The sequence below is a fragment of the Helianthus annuus genome, chromosome 16 (assembly GCF_002127325.2).
Source record: "Helianthus annuus cultivar XRQ/B chromosome 16, HanXRQr2.0-SUNRISE, whole genome shotgun sequence".
In the NCBI taxonomy this organism is placed as follows: Eukaryota; Viridiplantae; Streptophyta; class Magnoliopsida; order Asterales; family Asteraceae; genus Helianthus; species Helianthus annuus.
The window spans coordinates 168,906,397-168,931,763 of record NC_035448.2 but is presented as its reverse complement, the minus strand read 5'-3'; the positions used below and the strand labels follow the sequence as shown (position 1 = coordinate 168,931,763).

The 25,367-nt window shown below is 39.4% G+C and overlaps 2 protein-coding genes and 1 long non-coding RNA gene across 3 annotated transcripts; 2 read left to right on the top strand and 1 right to left on the bottom strand.

Moving 5' to 3' along the window:
* Positions 1-352: 352 nt before the first annotated feature.
* Positions 353-1,498, bottom strand: LOC110919921 (putative F-box/FBD/LRR-repeat protein At4g13965). Its single transcript, XM_022164168.1, has one exon. The coding sequence runs from the start codon at positions 1,496-1,498 to the stop codon at positions 353-355; it is 1,146 nt and encodes a 381-aa protein (XP_022019860.1).
* Positions 1,499-5,604: 4,106 nt separating this feature from the next.
* On the top strand, positions 5,605-6,364 carry LOC118487947. The gene is made up of 2 exons (XR_004882956.1): positions 5,605-5,774; positions 5,919-6,364. It is a non-coding gene; the product is annotated as an uncharacterized LOC118487947 (long non-coding RNA).
* Positions 6,365-6,402: 38 nt separating this feature from the next.
* LOC110900200 lies at positions 6,403-22,682 on the top strand. Its single transcript, XM_035985655.1, has 5 exons — positions 6,403-6,976; positions 7,042-7,482; positions 7,567-8,229; positions 21,932-22,562; positions 22,649-22,682. The coding sequence occupies exons 1-5, from the start codon at positions 6,403-6,405 to the stop codon at positions 22,680-22,682; spliced, it is 2,343 nt and encodes a 780-aa protein (XP_035841548.1).
* Positions 22,683-25,367: the final 2,685 nt, after the last annotated feature.

The window sequence follows — 25,367 nt, the reverse complement described above, 5'->3', positions numbered from 1 at the left end:
GTTTGGATTTAGTATACAAATAGATTAGTTTGTATTCCATGCACATGTGCATATTAATCTGATTTGAATTATATTTTGTAAACATATAATATAAATAGTTTTCTTTTACATGCACATGTTCATAAAATGTATATAATGTGACTGTGTTCGAATTTATTGTGAAAAACACATTAGTTTACATTCTACACACGTAACCATAATATAGTGTTTCAAAATTTTACAAGTTACTTTCTGTATCAGCTTCACATGTACCTGTGCATGCAGCAGTTGTAAGTTTAATATAAAAGAATTTAGACTGACCTTACCAGCAACCAGACAATGATTTCTTCATGCTGCAGACAGGATCAAAACACTAATAACGGAACCGCAAAGGTGTTGGATTCAAATCGATATGAATCTTAATAGTTGGAGAGCTGCGACTGAAATACTCGAAAACACCGGAAAACCCAGTCAAGGAATGCGGTAGCCAGTGGCCTGAAACCACAGTCAAACTCTGCAGACTTGTGAAGGGGCAATTTCGTCTTTCACACAATTCTGGGAACATAGAAAGAAGCTTCAACGCTTCTAAGTTTATGGTAAGAGACTTTGCCTTATAGAGTTGTTGGAACGTCTTGATCATCAACTCAAGTAACATAGAATGCTCCTCAATAGATCTACTATAGATCGTTTGAAAATTTACTGTATTTAATGAATTGAGATCTTTGGCTGATAACGAAAACCGAGCAATGCCGTTATACGTGAACAATGAAAGCTTTGGTGCAGAGACCACAAACTCACACGAATGATAAATACCGATCAAGTATAGACTCTCTAACTCACTTGACTTGATTATGAAAGTATGAATATCAGATAACGTACAGTCATCCAACGCAAGAGTTTTCAGATTCGGAAATCGGGAAAACAGATCAACAGACTTACTTGCATCATCATTAACAAGTTGTAACGTGAATGTAACACGTTTAATAGTTAGAGTGGTTAGAGCCGGAAAATCCCATGTCAGAGATGGACTGATTTTAAGCCCAAAATCAATGTTCAGAGAAAGGTGTTGGAGATATCGAGATCTAAGCAAAGATGAATCAAATCCGCCACGTCGTGTTAGCTTATCACCCGAGAATTCAATCTTTAGCTTCCGGGTCTTGTGCGACATTGCATAGAGTATGATCTTTTTAAGAAGCCGAAGAGTGATTGAATTTGATCGGAACTCGATGGTGGAAAGCTCCGTAACGTCATCACGCTTAGATAGAAAGCGGTGCGTGAAATTAGGGAATTTAGAGCCGCTTACCTGATCGGGAGATGGACCGATCTCGAAGTTCAAATGCGGGTGCGATTTCCATGTATTTTTCAACCTTTGTGATAGAAGACTACTTTGAACAACAGACCGAGTATCTATGAACGAAAAAATGTGATGGATCACACCCTCTGGCAATCGGGTGATCCGATCATCTTCCGACAGTTCCCGAGCCCTACGTCTAACCTTCGATGAGTTCCTCCGAACCATTTTTTAGAGACAGATGCAACGATTCCCGATGGATTTCGTTGTTCACGAAAGAAAGAAACGCAATGTAGAATGGGTTAGGGTGTGTGTGCCTTCGTGTTGGATAAAGGATTTGGAAGAAAGTGATTTGGAGCCCTAATTCTGTATAAGCGTTTGATTTTTGGTTTTGGGGCTGCATATCGACGATTAGCAGTTTTATTTACTTACGCTTTGTAGCTCTGGGTTCATTGAACTTGGACAAATATGGATACCGTCGGAAATGTGCATATACCATGGATTATATTTGTTGTTCAATTTTTACTCGTTACTCAATACTCACACAAATCAGTTAACAGATCAACAGATATACGAACATGGTTAGCCTTTACTCGACTTAATCTGCTAGTATTATTGTACTCGTAACTCCTTGAACTAAAACTCACAAAGCTACCACAAATGATTAAATTTATTACACAGAACTATTTATGCATGTTCTCGTTAAGGGAAATTTGCTAAAATTTATGAATACGAATAATGTAACATGAAGAAGATATTTGAAGTTGGATTATTCTTATCTAAAGATCACAACTTACATAGAATGTACACAGTGACTTCCAATGCAAAAGAAATACCTGATTTACATTAACCGGATACAGCTTTTTCAAGGAGGTCTGTGGACCGAGAATTAGCTCAGATTCGGGCTTAAAAGGTTGCACATGACCATGCTCTTATGCGGGAAGCAGGGCTTCCACTAGGTGGGTACAAATCTGCTAACCCTGAAAGGGGAGGGGTCAAAATCAAGTATTTCAGGAAGAATAACAGAGCAAAACCAGTTGTCAAGTATGGCCCTATGCTTTCAGACCTTTGAATTAAGCGGTTTGTGGAAGAACCCAACGAATCTCAGCAAAGACAAAAATGGGTCCGTTGAGATGGGCTGCAGTTATTGTGGCTAACTCTAATGCCCTAAAAGGTGATGAACAAAGCGACGCTGGTGAAGCCCAGGAGCATACAAGTGCAGCGAATTCAGTGCATATGGATGAGGATGAACCGGTTTTAGTCCAACCTGTCTGTTGATGTGGTAAAGAGTAATGGTTTAGTCGTTAACACAGGTCCAGACTCGAGCACTGATACGAGCTCAAACCCTGCTGTCCCGGTCCCTGCTGATGCTGCTAATGGTACAATTCGGGATGCCGGGGGGTACCACATCTGCTGCTGCTACAGTTTGTTACAGCCAGAAAACTGCAGGGGGGGGCCATCTATTAACCAGAAAAGGTCTTGTTGGGATAACCATAGGGCTGGAAGTCTTTCGTATGCTCAAATGATGAAGGAAAATGTAGAAAATGAAACTGTCAAGGAGTATTTCCCGCCAATCATCACTGCAGAGGGAAAAACTAGGATCATTATCACTCAAGATGATCTTGATGTATCGGCTCAGGTATACCCGTTACACTTATACGGTTACTTTATTGGTAAGTCTATGGATTACAATGTGCTTGAGAATGGGCCTTGGATGGTCAATAAAATCCCTATTTTCTTGGATAAATGGGTTCCGGGTCTAAGTCTTGAAAAAGTTGAGCCTTCGATTGTGCCTCTTTGGGTGACAGTATATACCAGGATATTTTGATATAATATACATATAAATTTTTTCTAGGGTATCGCGATGTATAAAATAGCTCTCGCTATTTATCGCTATTCGCTATATAGCATTTAGGTACCTTATCACTATTTGTCGCTATTCGCCATTAACAACTATGATCTAGAGGGATACTGTTTTAATACTTCATATAGTTTTGCTCTTAATCAATTTATATCAAAGCCCTGAAAATATTAGATGTGTCCCCATGACCACGCCAAGTATCAACTCTGGCGTCGGGATCGTCTTTGCCAAATAATCAGACTCGTCTAACAGCAGCTATCAAAACCAGACACAATCACTACCATCCACCGACTCATGTGTCACTACTCGACTACTCGTCATGACATGGGGATCGTAGTCGACTTTTTTCCAAGATCCCAACATCACCAGCACCAGCACCGCCTTGCTTTATGGAAGTTTCGGAAAAAAACCCTACATATCGCCACCACCTACCCCCAGAGGCGGTCACCCAAAAATTAGTTGGACTTTATCCATAACAAGTTTTTGTTCCACCTTCAAATATATGGATTTCGAGAGAGTTTACATTCTCATCCTATTGAACATTGATACACCGACGCACCAGGAATCATGAAAAGTTTCTACCTTGAATTTACCAACATTGATGACATGTCAAAGTTGGTTCAAGACATAACAGATATTAAATTTCCCAATTTTGATGGCCTTTGTAGACTTGATAGTTGATGCATGGCAGGAACAGACCCTTAAACTTCATGAGATGGGTGCCTTTTTGGTATATCAATAACAAATATGACGAGGATAGAAACAATCCGGCTAACAAATGCAATGGTGTCAACTGTCATATTAATCTGATAGTGTCAACTGTCAAATGCAATGGTTACATGGTGCTTAGGTCCTTCAAAGCTAAGTAGTCAATGCGGTAAAATATCAGTGATGTCACTCAATGATGTCTTTGACTAATATTATTCAACAAAAAAAAAGAGTGAAAATTCACTCAATGATGTCTTTGACTAATATTATTCTTATCTAAAGATCACAACTTACATAGAATGTACACAGTGACTTCCAATGGAAAAGAAATACCTGAATTACATTAACAGGATACAGCTTTTTTAAAGAGAATTTTGCCAGCAGAATTTAAATATCTTGAAACGATTTGCACTATGCTAGTTAATATCTATTGACAGATTGATCAAATAAATAGACATAAAACTTGCAAAAATTAATAACAGAGGGTAGAATATGTGATGAATGTATAAAGAAATTTTCTCAAGAAAAATTCATTTTATGTGAAAGTCAACATTTCAACTAACATATCAACTTAAATGGTCATGTATAAAGCATTATAAAAATCATGATAAGAAAGAAAGATTAAATCTTAGCCGAATCAACACTATCACGAGAAAGAAAGATTAAACAAGTCCTCATGTCTTTGTTATCAATTATGATAATCTACATAGCAACTCTGTTCTTTCTAGCGGATATGCGATTTCTTTTAATGTTCATGAATTATTGAATAATGCCAAATGTAATCCATCATCTGGTTTATAAATTGTGGTTTGTCCATAAAACTTTTATTCTCTCCTTTATTGAATAATAGCCAATAGGAAGGGTAAAGTCACATAAATCAATAAGTAAAAGAAAAGAAGATTTTGCTTTTGTGTCAGTTAGGTTATACAGTAATTCCTAAGCCCAAGAGGTAAGAAACTAAGAATAACAAGTTCTTTATCACCCAGGATAGAATAATGTAACAAATTATGTGTACGTTTATCTATATATGATTCGAATAGGTTTCCCTGCAAGATAAACAACAATCTTACCAAAGCAACTCACTATAAAACAATATGTTATTAAAGAGTATATCTGTATATGCACCCTAAATTTCTTCTGCGAGAGTTTACTGCATCGCTAGTCAATGTTTATGAATTGTGAAAAGTAATTCACTGATACCTTAGCAAGTTCCCTAAACTTTCAAATTCCATGACTAAAAAAAATTCAAATTCATCCCTAAGTGTGAGGGTAATGCACTACCACCTTAGCTAATAATGAATTTGGCTATTCAAACACATGGGTTCATAAATAGAGGTTCTTCCCTTACAATAAAAAAACACTCGAAAAATAGTTTTCAATATCAAATAGTGCATACACTCCATTCTTTATTATTCATCTAAGCCTGAAATTCAGATTTTTAAATTCCTCCTCTAGTCATAGGCTTATCTAGATTCTAGAGGGATACTGTTTTAATACTTCATATAGTTTTGCTCTTAATCAATTTAGGGAAATTGGCTTCTAATAATCTCACCTAGACCTTATTAGCCATTAATAATCCCACCTCAGAATATTCCCCCCGCTAGTCCCACCATTCACCTGTTTTTCCTACAATGGTCCCCCGTTAAAAAAACTTAACGGAGTTAAGCTTTTTTCCAAATTACAAACAGATTTTTTAGGGCTTTTGATTAGAATGACGATACGAGTCCATTGATGTAAAACCTGCCTCGAAAAGGTGGATACGGTGGATACGGTGGATACGGAGGAGACGGTGATCATCAGCAATTCATTTCCCCGGGCACTCCTTATGTTCATCAAAACAATTCGGACGTTGGAGGATATGGTGGTTATGGTGGATATGGTAGATATGGTGGTGAAGCACCTCCGATTCTGGACAGTCTGTACTTAAAAAAGACGGTATAAATTACTATTTTATTATTAATATTTTTATTATTATTATTTTTATTATTATTATTATATTATTATTATTATTATATTATTATTATTATTATTATATTATTATTATTATTATTATTATTATTAATATTGTCGATGTTACAGGTTTTCAACTCCTTAGATGAACTAAAGAAACGGATACAAGAAATAGCAAATGCGGATGGTTTCGTTATTGTCACCCGTCGATCAAAGAAAATCGGGGGAAGAACCGGGAGGGTATGGCTTGAATGTGATCGTGGTGGTGAGCACCAGAGTACAGCAACACTTAGAAAAGCTGGAAGCAAAAAAAACCGGTTGCCCGTTTTACCTGCTAGCTGTTCGAAACCACCCGTATGAAACCTGGGAGATAAAAGACGAAACAATTGAACATAACCACGAACTTTGTGAGGACCTGTCGGCCCACGCGTTTGTGCGAAGGTTTACTCCAAGCGAAATGAAACTGATCGAGCAGCTGACAGCTCAAAACATGGAGCCGCGCAAAATATTTCAAACGATAAGGAAGCAGGACCCCGACAGGTTTCATGTTCAGAAAGACGTTCAAAACGTTGTAGCGAAGATTTGAGCCGAACAAAGACAAGGATTGACTCCCATGCAGTCACTAGAAAATGTGCTGATGAACGACGACTTTATTTACGAGACACGGGAAGAACCTGGAACAGAGATCGTAACAGAGATCTTCTTTCTTCATCAGGACTCGAGAGTCATGTGGCGTGCATTCCCCCACGTCATGATGATCGATGCAACGTACAAGACAAACATATACAATATGCCCTTTATCCAGATTGTTGGTATGACGCCTACCAACAAATCGTTTATTATCGCGCATGCCGTTGTTAGTAAAGAACGGGGTGATAACTTTGTGTGGGTGCTTGAGAGGGTTAAGGCAATGTTGGATGAATGTATGGAGCCACGTGTGATTTTAACGGATAGAGACCTAGCCCTTATGGGCGCGTGTGCTAAAGTATTTCCAGACGCCTCCAGGCTTCTTTGCAGGTGGCACATACAACAGAATGTTATGAAGTACTGCAAGGGTGCCTTCACAGACGACGACTGGAAGAAATTTATGTCATTCTGGGGGACATTGATTGAGTCTCCATCCATACCCATCTACGACTACCACTTGCGCAACATGCGAAAGCGACTTGTGGAGTGCAAACGTTCTAGTAAGTTTTTCTAATAACATACGACTCACCTATGCAAATTTTATTAAATTATTTTTACTTTTTAGGAGTCTTCAAATACGTGTACGATAACTGGCTAAAAGACTATAAGGAGATGTTTGTATTTGCGTGGACTGATAAGAGGCGCAACTTTGGTAATTGTACTACAAACAGAGTTGAGAGCCAACATGCCAACTTAAAGAGATACGTCGAAGATAGGAGCTCGCTGGACCGTATAGTTGGTTGTGTCCGGGATATAGTTGAGACACAGTTCGGTGAAATAAGGAAGACTTTTCGAGAAAGCATCGAAAAAACAATGAAACACCACAAACACCCGATGTTTCAACACCTACTTGGAAAAGTATCCCACAAAGCCCTTGACTTGTTGCATGGAGAGGCAATTAGGAGGCTAGATGTCTTGGAGCGCTTTAATTCATCACGTGGTTGCCAAATGTGGCACAGCTGTGGGTTGCCCTGTGCTTGTAGGATAGAAAAGTACATGCGTGAAGGTAATAATTGTTGAACGTACAACACTTGTGTGATATATTTCCTTTTTTCATTTTACTTAAACAATATTGTTTTTAACCGTGCAGAGCGTCCGATTCAACTCGAAGACATAGACGTCTTCTGGCGGAAACTTAACTTCCAAAGTTGTAAATTGATAGACGACTCACTTGACGTGGTCGAAGAGCTAGATGTTGTTAGACAACAATTACAATCGCACCCCCCAGCTCAGCAAAAAAGCCTGCTTTCAAAGATTAAAGCGGTGTTGACTCCAACGAAATCTACCAAGAAACCACCGGTTGTCCAACAAAATACTCGTGGCCGACCAACAACAAAGCAGGTACAAGAAAGGTTGGACGAGGCCTCTCGTATAGATGAAGAATTGAGGAGAAGCTCCTTCGGTGATGCAAACACGTGCTTTGAAGGTTCACGACAAAGTAAGTACGATAAACCTCGCCACAGCTCGTACGTTCCGTCTCAGGCCTCACAACAGTCGGTTATAAGGTCCCAAAAACCCAAAGCGACCCTAAGCCGTTCAAAGAGTTCTAAGAAGAAAGAGACACGAGATGATCACGGTTTTCCTTTAATCATTGGGGACGAGTACGTGGGAATCATCGAACGGTTTAAGTCTGACATTCCGCCAGTGTTCCATCCGTACGTCTCGTGCATACGAGATGTGATGCCGGACGGTCATTTGTGGGTTTCGGTCTGTGGCTGTGGGCTTAGTGTCGGTGCACTTGTGTCTGTACTTTGTCTGTATTCGGTCTGTATGTAAACGATGTCCTTGGTAGTCTGTAAGTTGACCAAGTCAACCATCCTCCGGATTGACTTGGCCAACAGTTGGAATATGTTTGATATGTTTGTCTGAATCGAAGGATAACCTCGAAGGATAATGTTGATCCTTCGAGGTGCTCGAAAGATATGCTTCGAATGATTAGACCTCGAAAGATGATCTTTCGAGGTCCCTGCTTATCCTTCGAAAGCATTGTATCCGAAAGATGATCCTTCGGACCATCTATCGAATCCTTCGAGAAGACCTGCTGTATATGGGTATATATACCCATGCAGTGTTGAGGACAGTAGATAGATGCACACAGATAGTCACACCGAGAGATAGAGAATTGAGAGCATCCTGTCCGAAACACTCACACACTTAGAGAGTTTATAGAACATTTCTGTAAACATTGAGCTTGTAACCGAACCCTCATTGCATTAATACAAGTTGTGTTAATCGGTGAACTTGTGTGTTTGTTTCTCTACTTGCTACTAACTCGGTTTGCTTGCTAGCTTGGATTCCGCACTCGCTAGTAGGTTTGTATAACAAGGTTTAGGTTCGTTATCCTCCGCGAAAAGGGGCCTACAAGTGGTATCAGAGCCTCGCTCTTTACCTTGTTTAAAACCGGGTTTTTACAAGTTTTGGTGTGTTGAAACACTTGGTTTTGCACCTGTTTTTACTTGTTTTCTTGCATTTTCTTTGAGTAAAAACGTGTCTAAACTAACCGGGAGTGTTTAAAGTTGGTTTGGGTAACTTGGAAATTGGTTTTTAAGAAACTTTGTGTTTTCCGGCCAATTTCCGGTGTGTTTCCGGTGACCAGACTTGGTAGATAAGGTTATCCATTTTTGGCATAGTTTATTTCAAATCTTGGTTGGTAAGATAGTTGTCAGCCTGCCATACCCTTTTGCCGAAAGTTGACTTACCAACCTGTCACCTTTTCACCAACCTTTCACATCAGATCAGTGTGTGTCAGAACCTCTCGAAAGATATCTTTCGACATCGAAAGACTATCCTTCGACATCTGTCGATCAAGGAAGGCTCGAAAGATCACCATCCTTCGACCCATCCTTCGACGTCCGAAACATATCCTTCGATTAAGGAATCTATTCGAAAGACAGTGTCCGAAAGATAGGATTTATCTCGAAAGATAAGGATCTTTCAGGTGTGAATCTTTCGAGATTTTGAATCTTTCGAAGCCAGTGCTCGAAAGTCAACAGTGATCCTTCGAACACTGTTGATCATTCGAACAAGTGTGATCTTTCGAAAGTGAGCTATACGAAAGATAAGGATATTCAACTCGAAAGATAAGGATCTTTCAAAGGAGAATCCTTCGAGTTCTTGAATCTTTCGAAATCATTGTTCGAGATTCAACAGTAATCTTTCGAGTACTGTTGATCCTTCGAACAATAGTTGATCTTTCGATTGTGGTCTGTTTATTGTTAACAAGTTTCTGTGATTTCAGATCTTTCGAACAGGATCGTTCGGCTGTGTGATCTCTCGGATTATTCACTTAGCATTTATTTTGCTCATTAATCATGAATCCGAGTTGGTGGGGAAGTCCGGCTCCAGACAGTGGAAAATACATGAATACCAGTCAATCTCCATCATGGGCCGAATCTCCGGTATCTACATCCTCACAAACAAATGCCACTCCAGCTGGTCAATGGGCGTTTGTTTCAAATCAAACTCCGAGTATTCAAAGTCTTCTACTAAGCGAAAGTGAAACCGGAAGTTTAAACAGGCCTCCAAAGTTGATGCATCTTAATGAATATCCGGGATGGGTTGATCGTTTCCATACATACATTCTTGGTCAAAATACAGAGTTGTGGTTGCGGTTCACTACGGAATTCGATCAATCTATCGAGATTGCTGCTTCTTCGACAGCTACATTTGCTGATCTTCCTGATGATCAAAAGAAGACGTATGACTTAGAAAAGAAAGCATACGCTATTCTCACTCAAGCACTGAGCAAGGATATTTATCATCAGTTCGTCAGTTTCAAGACTACAAAGAAGCTGTGGGATGCATTGAAGACAAGAGGAGTAGGTAATGAAGCCACACGTCAACTACGACGAGATCTACTGAAGAAAGAATTCGATGGCTTCACATGTATGGATAAGGAGTCCTTGGGAGATATGACAAGCCGTTTCTATCACCTACTTACTGAGCTGACCAACTTTGAAGTCACAACGACTCCAACAGAGGTGGTAAAGAAGTTTGCCGATGCATTGCCTCCTCAATGGAATAACTTCCTAGAAATCTTGAAGTACAACGGAACGTTGAAAACTACAAATATCAACGATTTCGTGCAGCTTCTGGAGAACAAGGATCAGGAAGAAACATTGAAGGCAAAGAGAGTTGCAGTGCCACAGAATCCAGAGATGTATTATGGCACCTCCACTACTTCATCTGCAAAAGCCGGTTCACATGCTCCACTTCAAACGGCGTTTGTCACAAGCACGGATATGTATGGCAATCCAGTGCAAGTTCCTGTAAAGCCGCCTCCAACCACAGATCTGTATGGAAATCCAATACAACCACCTCCTCCTCCTCCTGCTCAACAACCACAATATGCGTGTTATGGAGGAACATCATCTGCAGGTCAACAATCAAAGTCTAGTACCGTTCAGCTCGACACGTCAAGTTTCTCTAAAATCAGTGTAGAAGTAGCTAAGGAACACATGGAGCTGCTTAACACTGTAGTGAGCGCGTACTGTGGGTTGATAGAGGGTCAGATTGGAAACATTAATCTGACACAAGAAGATTACCGGCAGATTGATAAGGAAGAGATGGACTTGATGGATATCAAGTGGGCCTTTGCGAGTGCTGTGAGAAGAGCAAAGGATTGGATGGAAAGTACTGGCAGAACCAGCTTGGAAAGTAAGCGAGACACCAAGTATGGGTTCGATAAGCAGGCTGTTAAGTGCTTCAACTGTGGTGAACGGGGCCACTTTAAAAGGGAATGTACAAAGCCAGCACAGCACGGGAATCAAAATCCCTTCAGAAACCGAGGCAACCAGCAGAATCAGAACAGAAACACTGAGCGTTCATTGGTGCCTGCAAATAACCAAACCAACCGAGCACTTGCAGTTCAGGTGGATGAAGGTTGTGACTGGTCAATCCAGTTGGGTGCTGATGCTCCTGATGAAACAGCATGTTTTGCTCAAATTGTGAAAGAGTTGGTTCACACCAGTGGTAGAGAATCTTCTGCCAGTGGTGGTGAATCGTCTGAAGATGAAGACTCTTCTGGTTATAGCAGGAGTGCTGATGAAGAATCATCCAATTCTGGTGATGATTATGTGGGTGAGACATCGAATGCAGCAATCGATGCAGATATTGATGAACTCTTGGAGGAAGCTGCAGCAGAAACTCAAAGAAGATCTATTTTGGTGGATCAAGCTGCTTATACTTCGTCTTCTCTCCATTCAGCCTTTATGGCTAATGTCGACGGTTCATCAAGTCAGGTATGTGTCGATGAACCCACTGCTGTTAATTGTGATGAATGTGCTAGGTTGCATGCTAGATGTGCTGAAATGGAGAAAAGTATGTCTGAGTTGCAAGGCAAACATGATGCTTTACAAGCTAGTTTGTTTGACTTGCAAGACAAACATACTACTGTGAATGAGAATTTGAGTGACTTGCAAAGTAAGCATGACGCTTTGCAAGAAAAATATGATGTGACCTTTCTCCACAATCAGAAATTGACTGTGGATCTCTCAAAATGCACAGAAGCCAACATGTTTCATGAAAACCATGAAAAAGAATTTAAGTCAATGATTGAAACATTAAAGAAAGATAAAACTGAATTGACAAAAATGGTTTCAAGAAAACAGACGGACATTAATTTGTATATCTCTCGTCTTGAAACAATGCAAAAAGAGATGGCCTGTGTGAAAACCGAAAGTGATGCGATCCAACTCAAGCTAGACAGTTATTTGAGCTCTAGCTATGTGTTAGATCACATCATTGATGTTCAGAAGGAAAAGAGAGATGTCACATGCATAGGCTATAAGAAGTGTCCACCACCAGTGAGACATAATTATGACGCCATGCCTGATGAAGAGGACAGAGTTTTCTTTGAACCTTCTGTGCCTCTAGATGTTAAGGAGTTTGCTGCAGGACTCGGATACCAAAAGGAAGTATCCTCAGATTCAGATGTGTCAGCAGATACATTTGTGAGTGCTGAACAGAATCAAGATCCTCCAGTTGTGATTGAGGATGCTGATTCGTCTGATGATGAATCTGATGATACTGTCCCAGCAAAGTCTGATGCGGTAGCCAAAAATGAGGACATACCTCTTGAGAATCACATTCTATGTGATCCCCCTGTTCAACCCGCTAAGACTGTTGCAACTGAGTCCTCATCTGCAGAAGAGCCGGAGAGTGTGAATTTGCTGTACACTCTAGTTGGTGATGATAAAATTTACTCAGACAAAGATTTTCCCATTAAGAATGTTAATCAATCCTTAATCTGCAAAGTCTTTGAGAATTCGACGAGTAAGTTCTTGGGAAAGGCATGACCTAAAGTTACAGTTACACAGTGTCCAACCATTCCAAAGGCTGAAATTCGAAAACAATTTGGTAACAAGAAATTACCAACAGTGCCAACACAGCAAAATCACACCAAACCCAAAGGTAAAACACCGGCTCAAGGTGACAAGAAGCCGAACCAAAAGAAGAAGAAAAAGGTTAACTTTGTGAAATCGACGGGAACGGACAAAATTGAAAAGTTTGAAAATCAATCTAACTTAGATTTTGTCAAGAAAGCTGTTGTCGAGAAAAGAAATGAACCAAGTAGTTCAAAACCTAGTACCTCGGGTTCACAAAGTTCAACATCATCAGCTAGACGATCACATGATTCTTCGGGGTTTGTAGAACGAAGATCATGTTTTGAGTGTGGAACCATTGGGCACATTATTAGAAACTGCCCATATCTTCATAAGCAGAAAGGAAAGGTTGATGATCCCCGTGGCAAAACTGACTGTAAGCCAACTGTTTCCACAAAACAAGATCCCCGCCTTGTAAAAGAAAGGGAAAAGAAACAGAAACGCCAACAGGTCAAGAAGATTGAAAAAGCAATTAAAATCGATGTGGTTCAAAAACAATCTGTTGAAGTAAAACCAGAAAATTCTAAAACTTCAAATCATCAAGAAGTTAAAATTTTAAAGAAAAACACTGGTGAAACCAAACAGACTTGGAAACCTAAATCGGTTACTGAATCAGGGGGACCATCACAATTCACCAACCATCAAAGACAAGAAGTGATTGTCATTGATGAAAATGGAAGACCCAAGACCACAATGGCTTGGGTCCCCATCTCCAACTAATTCACTTGAGTTCATGTGCAGGGTGCTTCAGGAGGAACTATCAGTAGTCATTGGATTGTTGATAGTGGGGCATCCAGGCACATGACGGGCGACATGAAGCTTCTCTACGACGTTAAATCTATTAGAGGAGGTTATGTTGCTTTTGCTGGAGATAAGGGTGGATACATTACGGGTGAAGGAATGATACCTAACGGGATTGTCAGCTTTGACAAGATCAATTTTGTGCAACAACTTGATCACAATCTTCTTAGTGTTTCTCAAATCTGTGACAAGAAATTTTCAGTACACTTTGATGCTAATGGATGTTACGTGCTGAAACCCGGCTTCAAAATTCCAAAAGAATGGATTCTCTTGTCGGCTCCAAGGATAAATGATTTGTACGTCCTTGACATGAGCCAGGCTATTACTACGTCTGCACAAGCAACTTGTTTCGTTTCTAAAGCCACAGAAAAAGACACTATCTCTTGGCACAGACGAATGGGTCACATTCACTTACGAAAAATGAATCATTTAGTTTCAAATGAATTGGTGAATGGTGTTCCCCTCAAAAATTTCCATCTTCAAGACGTCTGTGTTTCGTGCCAGAAAGGAAAGCAAACAAAGAAGAAGCACCCTACAAAGAAGATCAACACAGTGGCAGTTCCTCTTGAACGTTTGCACATGGATTTGTTCGGTCCTGTCAAGCACAAGAGTATTCGGGGTGATCAATACTGCCTCGTGGTTACTGATGATTATTCAAGATTTTCTTGGGTTGCGTTCATGGCACACAAGAGTGAAACCTTTGGCATTATCAAAAACTTGATCATTCAGATTGAAAATTTGTATAAGTTGAAGGTTAGGCGGATACGTAGCGACAATGGTACTGAATTTAAAAATCATTCCATGGCGGAGTTCTGTACTTCAAAGGGTATTCTTCATGAGTTTAGTGCAGCCTATACTCCTCAACAGAATGGTGTCGCTGAACGTAAGAACCGCACATTGATCGAGACTGCTAGGACAATGTTGGTAGAGTCACAGTTGCCCATTCCATTCTGGACTGAAGCTGTGGCCTCTGCATGTTACACATTGAACAGAGTCCTTACAGTCAAAAGACACAACAAGACCTGCTTTGAGCTTCTTCAAAAACGGAAACCAGATTTGTCTTATCTCGAACCGTTTGGAGCTCCTTGCACAATCATCGATCCTAATGGAAAGTTTGGGGCAAGAGCAATTGATGGATACTTTCTTGGGTATGCCACCCCTAACTTACGGGTCTGGAATCTAGAGACTAAAAGGGTCGAGGAATGGTCTGAGGTCAGAGTACAAAGGCACACCTTGCCAGTCAAAAATCCGGGTCAACCTTGGATGTTTGAGTACGATGACTTTTTCAATTCGATCAATGTTGAAGCCGTTGAAGAAAAAGCTGCGGCTAGGATGTTTTTCGAGAGTGACAATGCAACAGTTTCACCGGTGGTTCGTCCGATTCTTGTGAATCAAGAACCATCTTCTTCGGTGAACAACAATACTCTCAACAATGAGGATTTTCATGATGCAAACGAATTGAACGAATCTTCAGAGGATGATGAATTTCTAGATGCAGATCAAGAAGCTCCTACAACAGCAGTTCATGGTACTTCAGAGGGCACTCCTCCAGTGGATACACATAGAACAGCTGAGACTACTGCATCATCCTCTTCGTCAATTCCGGGTCTTGAATTGGTTGTTGATCTTAATCTTAACAACCTGGGTATAAATGTTCCAGTTCCAGATAATCTAGAAACAAGGATTCATAATACCCATCCTCAACAAAACATCATTGGAAATGTGCAAAGTGGCGTACAAACAAGAAACATGTTGCGAAACAACAACAATGCAGGCTTGTATGCAGCTATTCGAGAATCCGGGCAACAAAACGACTGGTCCTTCGCGTGTTATGTCTCACAAGAAGAACCAAGAACGTGGAAAGAAGCCTTGAAAGATAATGCTTGGGTTGAAGCAATGCAGGACGAACTGCAACAATTCCAGAAGCTGGGTGTCTGGAAACTAGTAGAGAAACCTGCTGGATACAAGAAGATTGGTACCCGTTGGGTTTTCAAATGCAAAAAGGATGACCGCGGAGTTGTTATCCGAAACAAAGCTCGTTTAGTCGTTCAAGGTTTTCGTCAGATTGAAGGGATCGACTACAACGAAGTCTATGCACCAGTGGCACGTCTCGAAGCAATTCGAATCTTTCTAGCCTATGCGTCCTTCAAAGGATTCAAGGTTTATCAGATGGACGTGAAAAGTGCATTTTTACATGGTGTGGTTGAAGAAGAGGTGTACGTCGAGCAGCCTCCAGGTTTTGAAGATCCTATCCATCCCGATCGGGTTTGGTTGCTCAACAAAGCTCTCTATGGTCTTCATCAAGCACCACGAGCTTGGTATGCAACCTTATCACACTATCTGCTGGAGAACGGTTTTCGTAGAGGTCTTATCGACTGTACTCTTTTCATCAAAGAACAAGATGGAGATCTTCTTCTGGTACAGGTATACGTTGATGATATTATTTTTGGTTCTACTAATGATGTCTTGTGTAGGGAATTCGAGCGCATCATGCAGGATAAATTCGAGATGAGTGCTATGGGGGAAATGACTTTCTTCTTGGGCCTACAAGTGCAACAAACGGAGTCTGGGATATTCATCCATCAGACTAAATATGTTGGTGACATCTTGAGCCGGTTCCAGATGTCTGATGCAACGCCCATTGGTACCCCATTGCCAACTAATCACGGAATTACTCCAGACTTGAAGGGAGAAGCTGTTAGCCCTTCAATCTATCGCGCTATGATCGGATCTCTTATGTACCTCACAGCATCAAGGCCAGACATAATGTACCCGACGTGCCTGCTTGCCAGATATCAAGTTAATCCGAAGGCCTTACATCTTGCTGCTGTTAAAAGGATTTTTCGTTATTTGAAGGCGTACCCTGACACCGGTCTATGGTACCCTAGGGATAATAACTTTGAATTGGTAGCTTTCAGTGATTCTGATTTTGGCGGATGCAAAATCGACGGTAAATCCACAACGGCTGGATGTCAGTTCTTAGGAAATCGCCTAGTTACATGGCAGTGCAAGAAGCAGACGTGTGTCGCTACATCAACATGCGAAGCTGAATACATTGCTGCCTCAAGTTGTTGCTCCCAAGTTCTTTGGATCCAACAACAAATGCGGGACTACGGTTTTGAATTCCTAACTACTCCTATTTACGTTGATAATTCTGCTGCTTTAGATATCACTAGAAATCCTGTGCAGCATTCAAAGACCAAACACATCGAAATCAAATATCACTTCATACGTGATTGCTTTGAGAAAAGGCTAATCGATGTTGTTAAGGTCCACACCGATGACCAACGTGCCGACTTATTTACCAAAGCTTTTGACAAATCTAGATTTGACTTCTTATTATTGGTAAATGGCATTAAGGTCAAGCAAGAGTAAACCAACATCGGAAAATCATTTTTGTAAATATCTTTGTGTGTTTTTAAATTTCTTTTAGTTTATTGATTTTAGGGGGAGTAAATCCAAAATCTGAAAATCCAAAAACATCGAAAAATTTCAAAAACACAAAAACAATAGAAAAACAAAAATGAGTTTCCTGGCGAGCAAAAGAGAAAATGATAGTACATCAGTGGTCTATCCAAACCTCTTTAAACCTTAAATGAAAAACGATAAGCAGCTCTATATAAGATGTATCGGTAGGCTCACAATCATTTTAAAGTGTGTAGGGTGATATAAATCTTAATCGACTGAAGATCAAGTGGGAACCATTCATTGGCATATGGTCTTAGTACCGAAATTTCGTTTGATAGATTGCCGAGGTTCTGAGATATTCGGTCTTTATGCTGCTTATCATCTGGGTATCATGGTTGTATCTTTTACCAAAAAATAACGGGGACGCAAGTCTAGATCTTCCATGATACTATACATACGTGTACATATTTACATACTGCATTCGACCTCAATAAGTGATAAACAATCACATGTCCACATCAAATAAGTGATAAAATATCACATTTTTCCGGGTGTCAAGTTCGTCTCTCTGCTGTACGGAAGTACTGACCTGTTCACGGACTTGCACCTGTGCCCTCATGCATACGAAAATCAAGTTCCTCATCAATAAGTGATTATATCACATAGGGCTTGTTTTCAAATCAAAATAAGTGAGTATCTCACAATTTATACGGTCAAACAGATGATAATCGGTATACTCACCGGTAAGATGAACTCTCATGCATACCTTGATACGGGAATGTGTCGTGATGTGGATGAACACCGGTCGGTAAGTATAAATCATACATTAACGTATCCTCTAAACATGATTACATCTGATAAGTTGAGCTTAAGTGGACAACAATACCGATAATTGTTATAGGATGTTTATCTTAATGTTAACTAACTGAACAACAAGAGTGTTTTGGCATGACCGTATACTGATATGATTCTCTTACCCTCGAAACTCGCAAAAAGAATGTTTGTATATATTTATTTATTTACTGCTTAACTTTTATTGTTTTTCTTTTAAAACAGTTTCGTCGTTTGGTGCATATCAGCACGACATTAGCGGTGATGTCGTTTGATAACACTCAAAGGATTTTAAATTGTTGTCTTTTACTTTCAAAAATACCAAAAAGATTTTAGGTGTGTTTTAATATAAACTTCTTAAAAGCCAAAAAGATTTTATTTCTGCTTTATTTTCGATCGTACGATGTTGGAGCTCAAGTCTTCGTTACCTGAAACCTGACTGAAAACCGAACTGACTAAATCTTCATAAACGGTCGAAATTTGCATGTTTGAAAGTTAAAAACTAAAATTGACAAATTTAAACTTTCAAACTGTCGGACGGTGTTTGATTATGACATGGTCATTCGTGTGTCATGTGTGTATGTTAACTATATTCCAAGCAGTTGTTCTCATTATGCGTTTAGATTTCTTGCATGTGCAGATTCTAAAGGCTGGGAGAACATAGTCGATGACAAGCTCTGGAATGAAGACACAACGAGAAGGCGCTCAAGTGATGAAAATGATCGAGTTGCCATTGGCCATCATCAACACCACAGGGATCTCACTTCATAAAGATAAAGTCTTTTCACGAGCATAACTCAAGGGGGAGCTTATGTTAAGGGGGAGTTTGTCAACACACTTCCTACATGATACGGGTAGTTTGTTGATACACTCTCTGCTTTCAAGACGTGAAGACTTTGAAGATCCTCCGACATTGAAGACTTGAAAGGACATCAGAGTTTTGGTAACTCGAAGACCAAAGACCGTCGAAGTTCGAGACGAGTCTACAACTATAGAAGATAAAGACAAAGCTACAGCCAAGGGGGAGTTTGTTGGTGCACTTGTGTCTGTACTTTGTCTGTATTCGGTCTGTATGTAAACGATGTCCTTGGTAGTCTGTAAGTTGACCAAGTCAACCATCCTCCGGATTGACTTGGCCAACAGTTGGAATATGTTTGATATGTTTGTCTGAATCGAAGGATAACCTCGAAGGATAATGTTGATCCTTCGAGGTGCTCGAAAGATATGCTTCGAATGATTAGACCTCGAAAGATGATCTTTCGAGGTCCCTGCTTATCCTTCGAAAGCATTGTATCCGAAAGATGATCCTTCGGACCATCTATCGAATCCTTCGAGAAGACCTGCTGTATATGGGTATATATACCCATGCAGTGTTGAGGACAGTAGATAGATGCACACAGATAGTCACACCGAGAGATAGAGAATTGAGAGCATCCTGTCCGAAACACTCACACACTTAGAGAGTTTATAGAACATTTCTGTAAACATTGAGCTTGTAACCGAACCCTCATTGCATTAATACAAGTTGTGTTAATCGGTGAACTTGTGTGTTTGTTTCTCTACTTGCTACTAACTCGGTTTGCTTGCTAGCTTGGATTCCGCACTCGCTAGTAGGTTTGTATAACAAGGTTTAGGTTCGTTATCCTCCGCGAAAAGGGGCCTACACTTAGGGATGGATCAGAGTTCATGGGGGCTTATTAGGAGGGACCTTGTCCAAGAAATGGATCAGAACGAATCGATCTGGTTCCCAATATTTGAAGCATGGGCTGATGGTTATTTTCACACGCATCGTCAGGGCCTAATTTGGGATTCAGTGGCCGGTTGTGGGGAGAATCACTGGATGGACTTCCCCTTTGCAGGACTTCTTATTGCACAAACGTACGGTATCGGGGTGCACCTGTTAACGACAACCATGGGTGCGAGTTCCACTTACTTCCCAATACTAAGTCCTCCGGCTAATCAACAACCATTATTCACAACGCTTACACATGTTAACGAGAACCACTTCATACATGTTAAGCTGGAAGGGGATTATCCTATGCCACCAGCACACGGGCTATGGTTGACCCACCAAAGACCCCATACAGAACAATGGGAAGATATGTACTTGCCACGTCTAGAATGGTATACATCGATAATGAATCCTCGGCCAAGATCAAACCCCAGTCTTAATTACATAGATAGTTACACGGAAGAATGATTTTTGTAATTAATAGTATTTTATTGTAATTAATAGAATTTTATTTTAATTAATAGTATTTTATTGTAATTAATAGTATTTTATTTTAATTAATAGTATTTTATTGTAATTAATAGTATTTTTTTTGTAATTAATACTATTTTTTTGTAATTAATAGTGTTTTTTTGTAACTAATACTATTTTTTTGTAATTAATAGTATTTTTTTGTTATTAATACTATTTTTTTTTAATTAATAGTATTTTTTTGTAATTAATAGTGTTTTTCTATAATTTTCTACAAAAAATACAACTGTACGACTCGTACAGAACTAGACCCCTCGTATATTGTTGTACAAAAGACCATTTAGCCCCTGATATGCCCCCAATCTAGGCTTATTTCAGGGGCTAAAAAGTAATTTCACTTAAACCAGACGCCTCGTATAGGGCTATACTGAGCGTCTACCAGAGCGGGTTTTTGAAAATTCAAATTTTGAATATCTGAATTTCAAAATTTGAATTTTTTGAAAATGGACGCTTCGTATAGACCTGTACGAGGCGTCTATTTGAGCGGTAACAATTCTTTTCTTTTAAATTTGAATTTTGAAAATATTTTTGGTTAATTACTATTTTACCCCTGTTTAGACCCCAGTATAGCCATTTAGCAGGGGCTCAAAGGTAATTTCAAGCCTGTACGATTCGTACAGGTCTGTACGAGGAGTACAAATGAGGCGGTTACTTTATCACCTTTTTCTTTTTTAATTATTAAAATGTATTATTAAATGACCATTTTGCCCCTGTGTAGCCCTCCGTATAGCCTTTTTTCAGGGGCAAAATGGTAATTAACCATTCCAGAGATATCTTTTTGGTTTGGTTAATTACCATTTTGCCCCTGAAAAAAGGCTATACGGAGGGCTAAACAGGGGCAAAATGGTCATTTAACAAAAAGAATAGACGCTTCGTATAGATCTATACGAGGCGTCTAGGCTTCGTATAACACAGGGGGGGGGGGCTAGACGACACAGATCATACACCCAAACAAAAAACACACACATACGCTGCTGCTTGATCTATACGCGTCGGACGTATTTTCAACCGTATTTTTGAAGAATCGAAGCATCACCGGTACGTATTTCATCCCGTAGTTAAGTATTTTTGTCTCGTTTATGCCTTTAGACCGTAGGTTTGCCCTGAATTTGAATTTTGTTGGGTTTTGGGGGTTTTAGTATGATGATGATGATGAACTTGTAGAACAGGACGCCGAGTATAGCCCTATACGAGGGCTATACGAGGGTCTGAATTTTTTTTTTTTATTGTTATTATTGTTTATTGTTATTATTATTATTATTAATTATTATTATTGTTATTATTTATTAATTCTTATATTATTATTATTATTTATTAATTATTATTATTAAAAACATTATTATTATTTTTATTTATTATTTATTAATTATTATTATATTATTATTATATTATTATTATATTATTATTATATTATTATTATTATTATTAATATTATTATTGTTATTAAATATTATTATTATTATTATTATTTATTAATTATTATTATTAAAACATTATTATTATTGTTATTTATTATTTATTAATTATTATTATATTATTATTATATTATTATTATTATATTATTATTATTATTATTATTATTAAATATTATTATTATTATTATTATTATTTATTAATTATTATTATTAAAAACATTATTATTATTGTTATTTATTATTTATTAATTATTATTATATTATTATTATATTATTATTATATTATTATTATTATTATTATTTATTTATTTATTTATTATTGTTTTATTTATTATTGTTTGTATACGTATACAGTATTTATTATGGAGGACGATCTGATACCGGGCGATGACATTCACATAGAGCCGGTTCAGCAGGGTCCACGACGGAGACAGCGACCGCCTGTGGATACGCTGCAGGGGCATCCATATCTTGAGTTTCCCGACGGCACTGACGCCGCCCGTCATTGCCAGAAGCTTAGGAGGATGCACGTTGGATCGCATGCATCGATCGACTGGGATGCGATGGAGGAGATTGCTGAGACGCCGAGAGTGCGTCGGTTTATACCTATCGATTCGCCGTGGCATCGTCTTTTTGATTTGGCGCACACGCCGACCTACAGGGAGCTGCTGGTCGAGTTCCTTTCGTCATTCACATTTCACCCTCCTGGGGAGCCAGTGCCGCTTCCGTACCCAGGTGCTCCCCATCCGCCTGAGGTTTCTTTCAGGCTTGCTGGCGTTATGCGTTCGATGACGCTAGCACAGTTTGCGGTGCATTGTGGTTTATACATGCAGGAGGAGATCGAGACTGAGATTTACACAGCGGGGCTAGTGGTGGTTGAAAAACCCACTCTTGTAGGGTTTTGGCAGGTGATTGCGGGGGCGGATCATTGGGAGCACGAAAAGTCGAAGGGGAGGGTGTCGTTTGTTAGGGACCCACTATACAGGTATGTACGTTTATTATTGCAATTATTGTGATTATATGCACTGTTTATTAATCTCTGTTTTTGTATTTCGCTAACACTATCTGCAGGTATCTGCACCATTTGCTCGCCACTTCTATTTAGCGCGCGGCTACAGCCGTGAGTGGTGTACGACCACAGATCTTTTTTTCCTTTACTGTTTGTTGTATAGGAGGCCGTGCGCGCTAGCATACGGTCTAGCCCAGTACTTCGCCTCCGGCCATCACCGGCAGGAGCGCGGATTTTTGTATGGCGGGGCGTACGTGACCGTCATTGCCCGTTCATTGGGCCTCGTACCACACTAGGACCCACATCTACGGACGCCGGCCATCATGCCGACGCGGATGGGTATGCAGTCGCTATGGGGGATGAGGGTTATCAAGAGGTTCCCTGTTGGCCCGCGGTTTAAAAACCGCGAAGGGGGCGTATGGACAGAGCAGGCCTTACCAGAGCATTTCGAGCCCGTTCATCCTCCTGCAGATCCTGCTGATGTAGTGCCCGTGGAGGACCCTCCGGAGGATCTAGACGGTGCAGCGGAGCCACAACCACCGCCACCTGCCGGGGCACCTCAGTTTCCACGTCACGTTATTCGAGGTCGTGCCCCAGGAGCTGCGCTACATCCGGATGTACGAGCCAGGCTTGACAGGCTCGACGATTTGGTAGGTTGGCTGGTACGGGCGGAGCAGGATAGACGAGAGAGAGAGGGATTACCCCCGATACCGCTTCCACCGGTTCGAGCACCACATCAGGAGCACCAGCCGCAGCAGCAGCATCAGGATTCAGATTCGGATTTGGATGCATAGACCTGTTGTTGTTTTTATTGTTATTATGGATGTACAAACTTATCTTATATTTTTTTGTTATGGATGTAAACAGTTATCTTATATATGTCATATTTATGTTTGTTTTCAGTTATTTATTCGGTTACTTATTGATTGTTGTCTTAAATTTAGGTAATACGGAAACAATATAACCCCCTGAATATAATACGGATACAATATTTGAAAGAAATAAAATTTTAATCGAAAGAATAATATTTAAAAAAGTAAAATGTTAAAAACAATATAATATTTAATCAATATAATATATTTAAAGAGACGATTTTTAAAATAGTTGATTTAATCGATATAAAACAAAAACTTTTTTAAACTTTTTATAGTGTAAAAAAAAAAAACAAAACTTTTTTAAAAACCAAAAAAGAACGATTTTTAAAGGCAAATAGTTAATTTTTAAAAAACAAAAACTTTTTATAGTGTAAAAAAGAAAAAAAAAACTTTTTTTAAAACCAAAAAAAATTTCAACAAAAAAACACATCTTCAAAAACTATCCAAAAAACCATACCAAAACCCACCAAAACACCCCTCATTTCAGCCAAAAAAAAAAACCAAACATGGACGCCTCGTATAGCCCTATACCCTGCGTATAGGGTTCCTTAAACAACGGGCCTGACACCCTCTGAGACCCCATCGAATTCAGTGCATGTACGCCTCGTATAGAGCTATACGAGGCGTCTAGGTTTAAAAAAGTGTGAAAATAGGCGCAGGAGGTGTCCGGATAGTCCCAGCCTTTATCAAAACACTAATTGATAAAGTTAGCTATTATATATGAATCTAATAGTGTCAACTGTCAAATGCCATGGTTACAGGGTGCTTAGCTCCCAAGTATGTAAGGGAAGAGAAAAGATCTATGTGAGCACACTAACATATGATATGGTCTCAAACTACAGTTCTATTCCTCCTATTAACAACAGAAAATTCAAAGTTCATAATAAACAGATTGAGATAAACCAAACAGACCCAAACAATCCAAATCGGCAATGATATCAACTCAATTTAGCTTCTGAAACCACCTATACCGATACATTTATAAGTACCTCAATTGGGAATCTAGGGGTTTTGGAGAAATAATCTTTTGGAAAAGGAACCAATCGAACCCACAATGTATGAAAAGAAACTTACAAGAAATTATGTGTTACTTAAGAAATAATCTTTGGCAGCATGTATCATCTCTTTTGCTTCCAATTGCTGTGATTACACCAAAAAAAAAAAACTGTTGGAACAATAATCAAATACGTCACCTTAATTGGGAATCATAGCATTCGAGTGGGTTGTTGTGTTGCGATCAAATCAAGAAAAAAAATCACCGGCAGATGGAAAAGGAGTGTAAAGTGTTGGTGGCCGGAGATTCATTGGCAGGCAATGTTTTAAAATTGGGTATTTTACTAACACTGTACCGGGTTGGGCTGTTTAAAATTCGGTGTAAACCTTGTGTAAAATTTCGGGCTTTCAAAATTATTTTCTTTTGGAAGTAATTTGTTAACCGATACTTAAACGTAATCCGTTTAACGCGACGTACACTCCGAAACAAGGACATAAGCCACACATACCCTAAATACCCTTTACATAACTTAGAAATAAGTTTCGAAGGGTTAGGAATGACAAAAACACGCTTATTCAAGTTCAGGGACTATTTCCGACAAACTACGAAAGTCTGTCGATTCTCGTATTTCAAAGTACGAACCTCATACACGAATCCAAATATTTTTGTACTCAATAAAATCTTGTATTTTATTGAGGAGAATGAAAAAATATCATTCGTTGCGAAATTTGGATCATTTTCACGATCGTTAAAGCGTTTTACGTATTTTTACGAAACACACAACCATACAACCAAACGAACCGACATCCACGACATTTCCGGGCATAATTCAAGTCACTTACGCTTTAACGTCCTTATAAAGCCTAAATTTTGGGTTAACGGGTGTTAAAAGCGTCAAATCATCAAATTAGG

Excerpts from the sequence above, each read along its gene's own strand:
- LOC110919921 (XM_022164168.1), bottom strand. The coding sequence starts at position 1,498 with ATGGTTCGGAGGAACTCATCGAAGGTTAGACGTAGGGCTCGGGAACTG.
- LOC110900200 (XM_035985655.1), top strand. The coding sequence starts at position 6,403 with ATGCAGTCACTAGAAAATGTGCTGATGAACGACGACTTTATTTACGAG. Across the intron at positions 7,483-7,566 it reads AGAAAAGTACATGCGTGAAG|AGCGTCCGATTCAACTCGAA; the intron begins GTAATAATTGTT and ends TTAACCGTGCAG. Across the intron at positions 22,563-22,648 it reads GTTAGGGACCCACTATACAG|GTATCTGCACCATTTGCTCG; the intron begins GTATGTACGTTT and ends CACTATCTGCAG.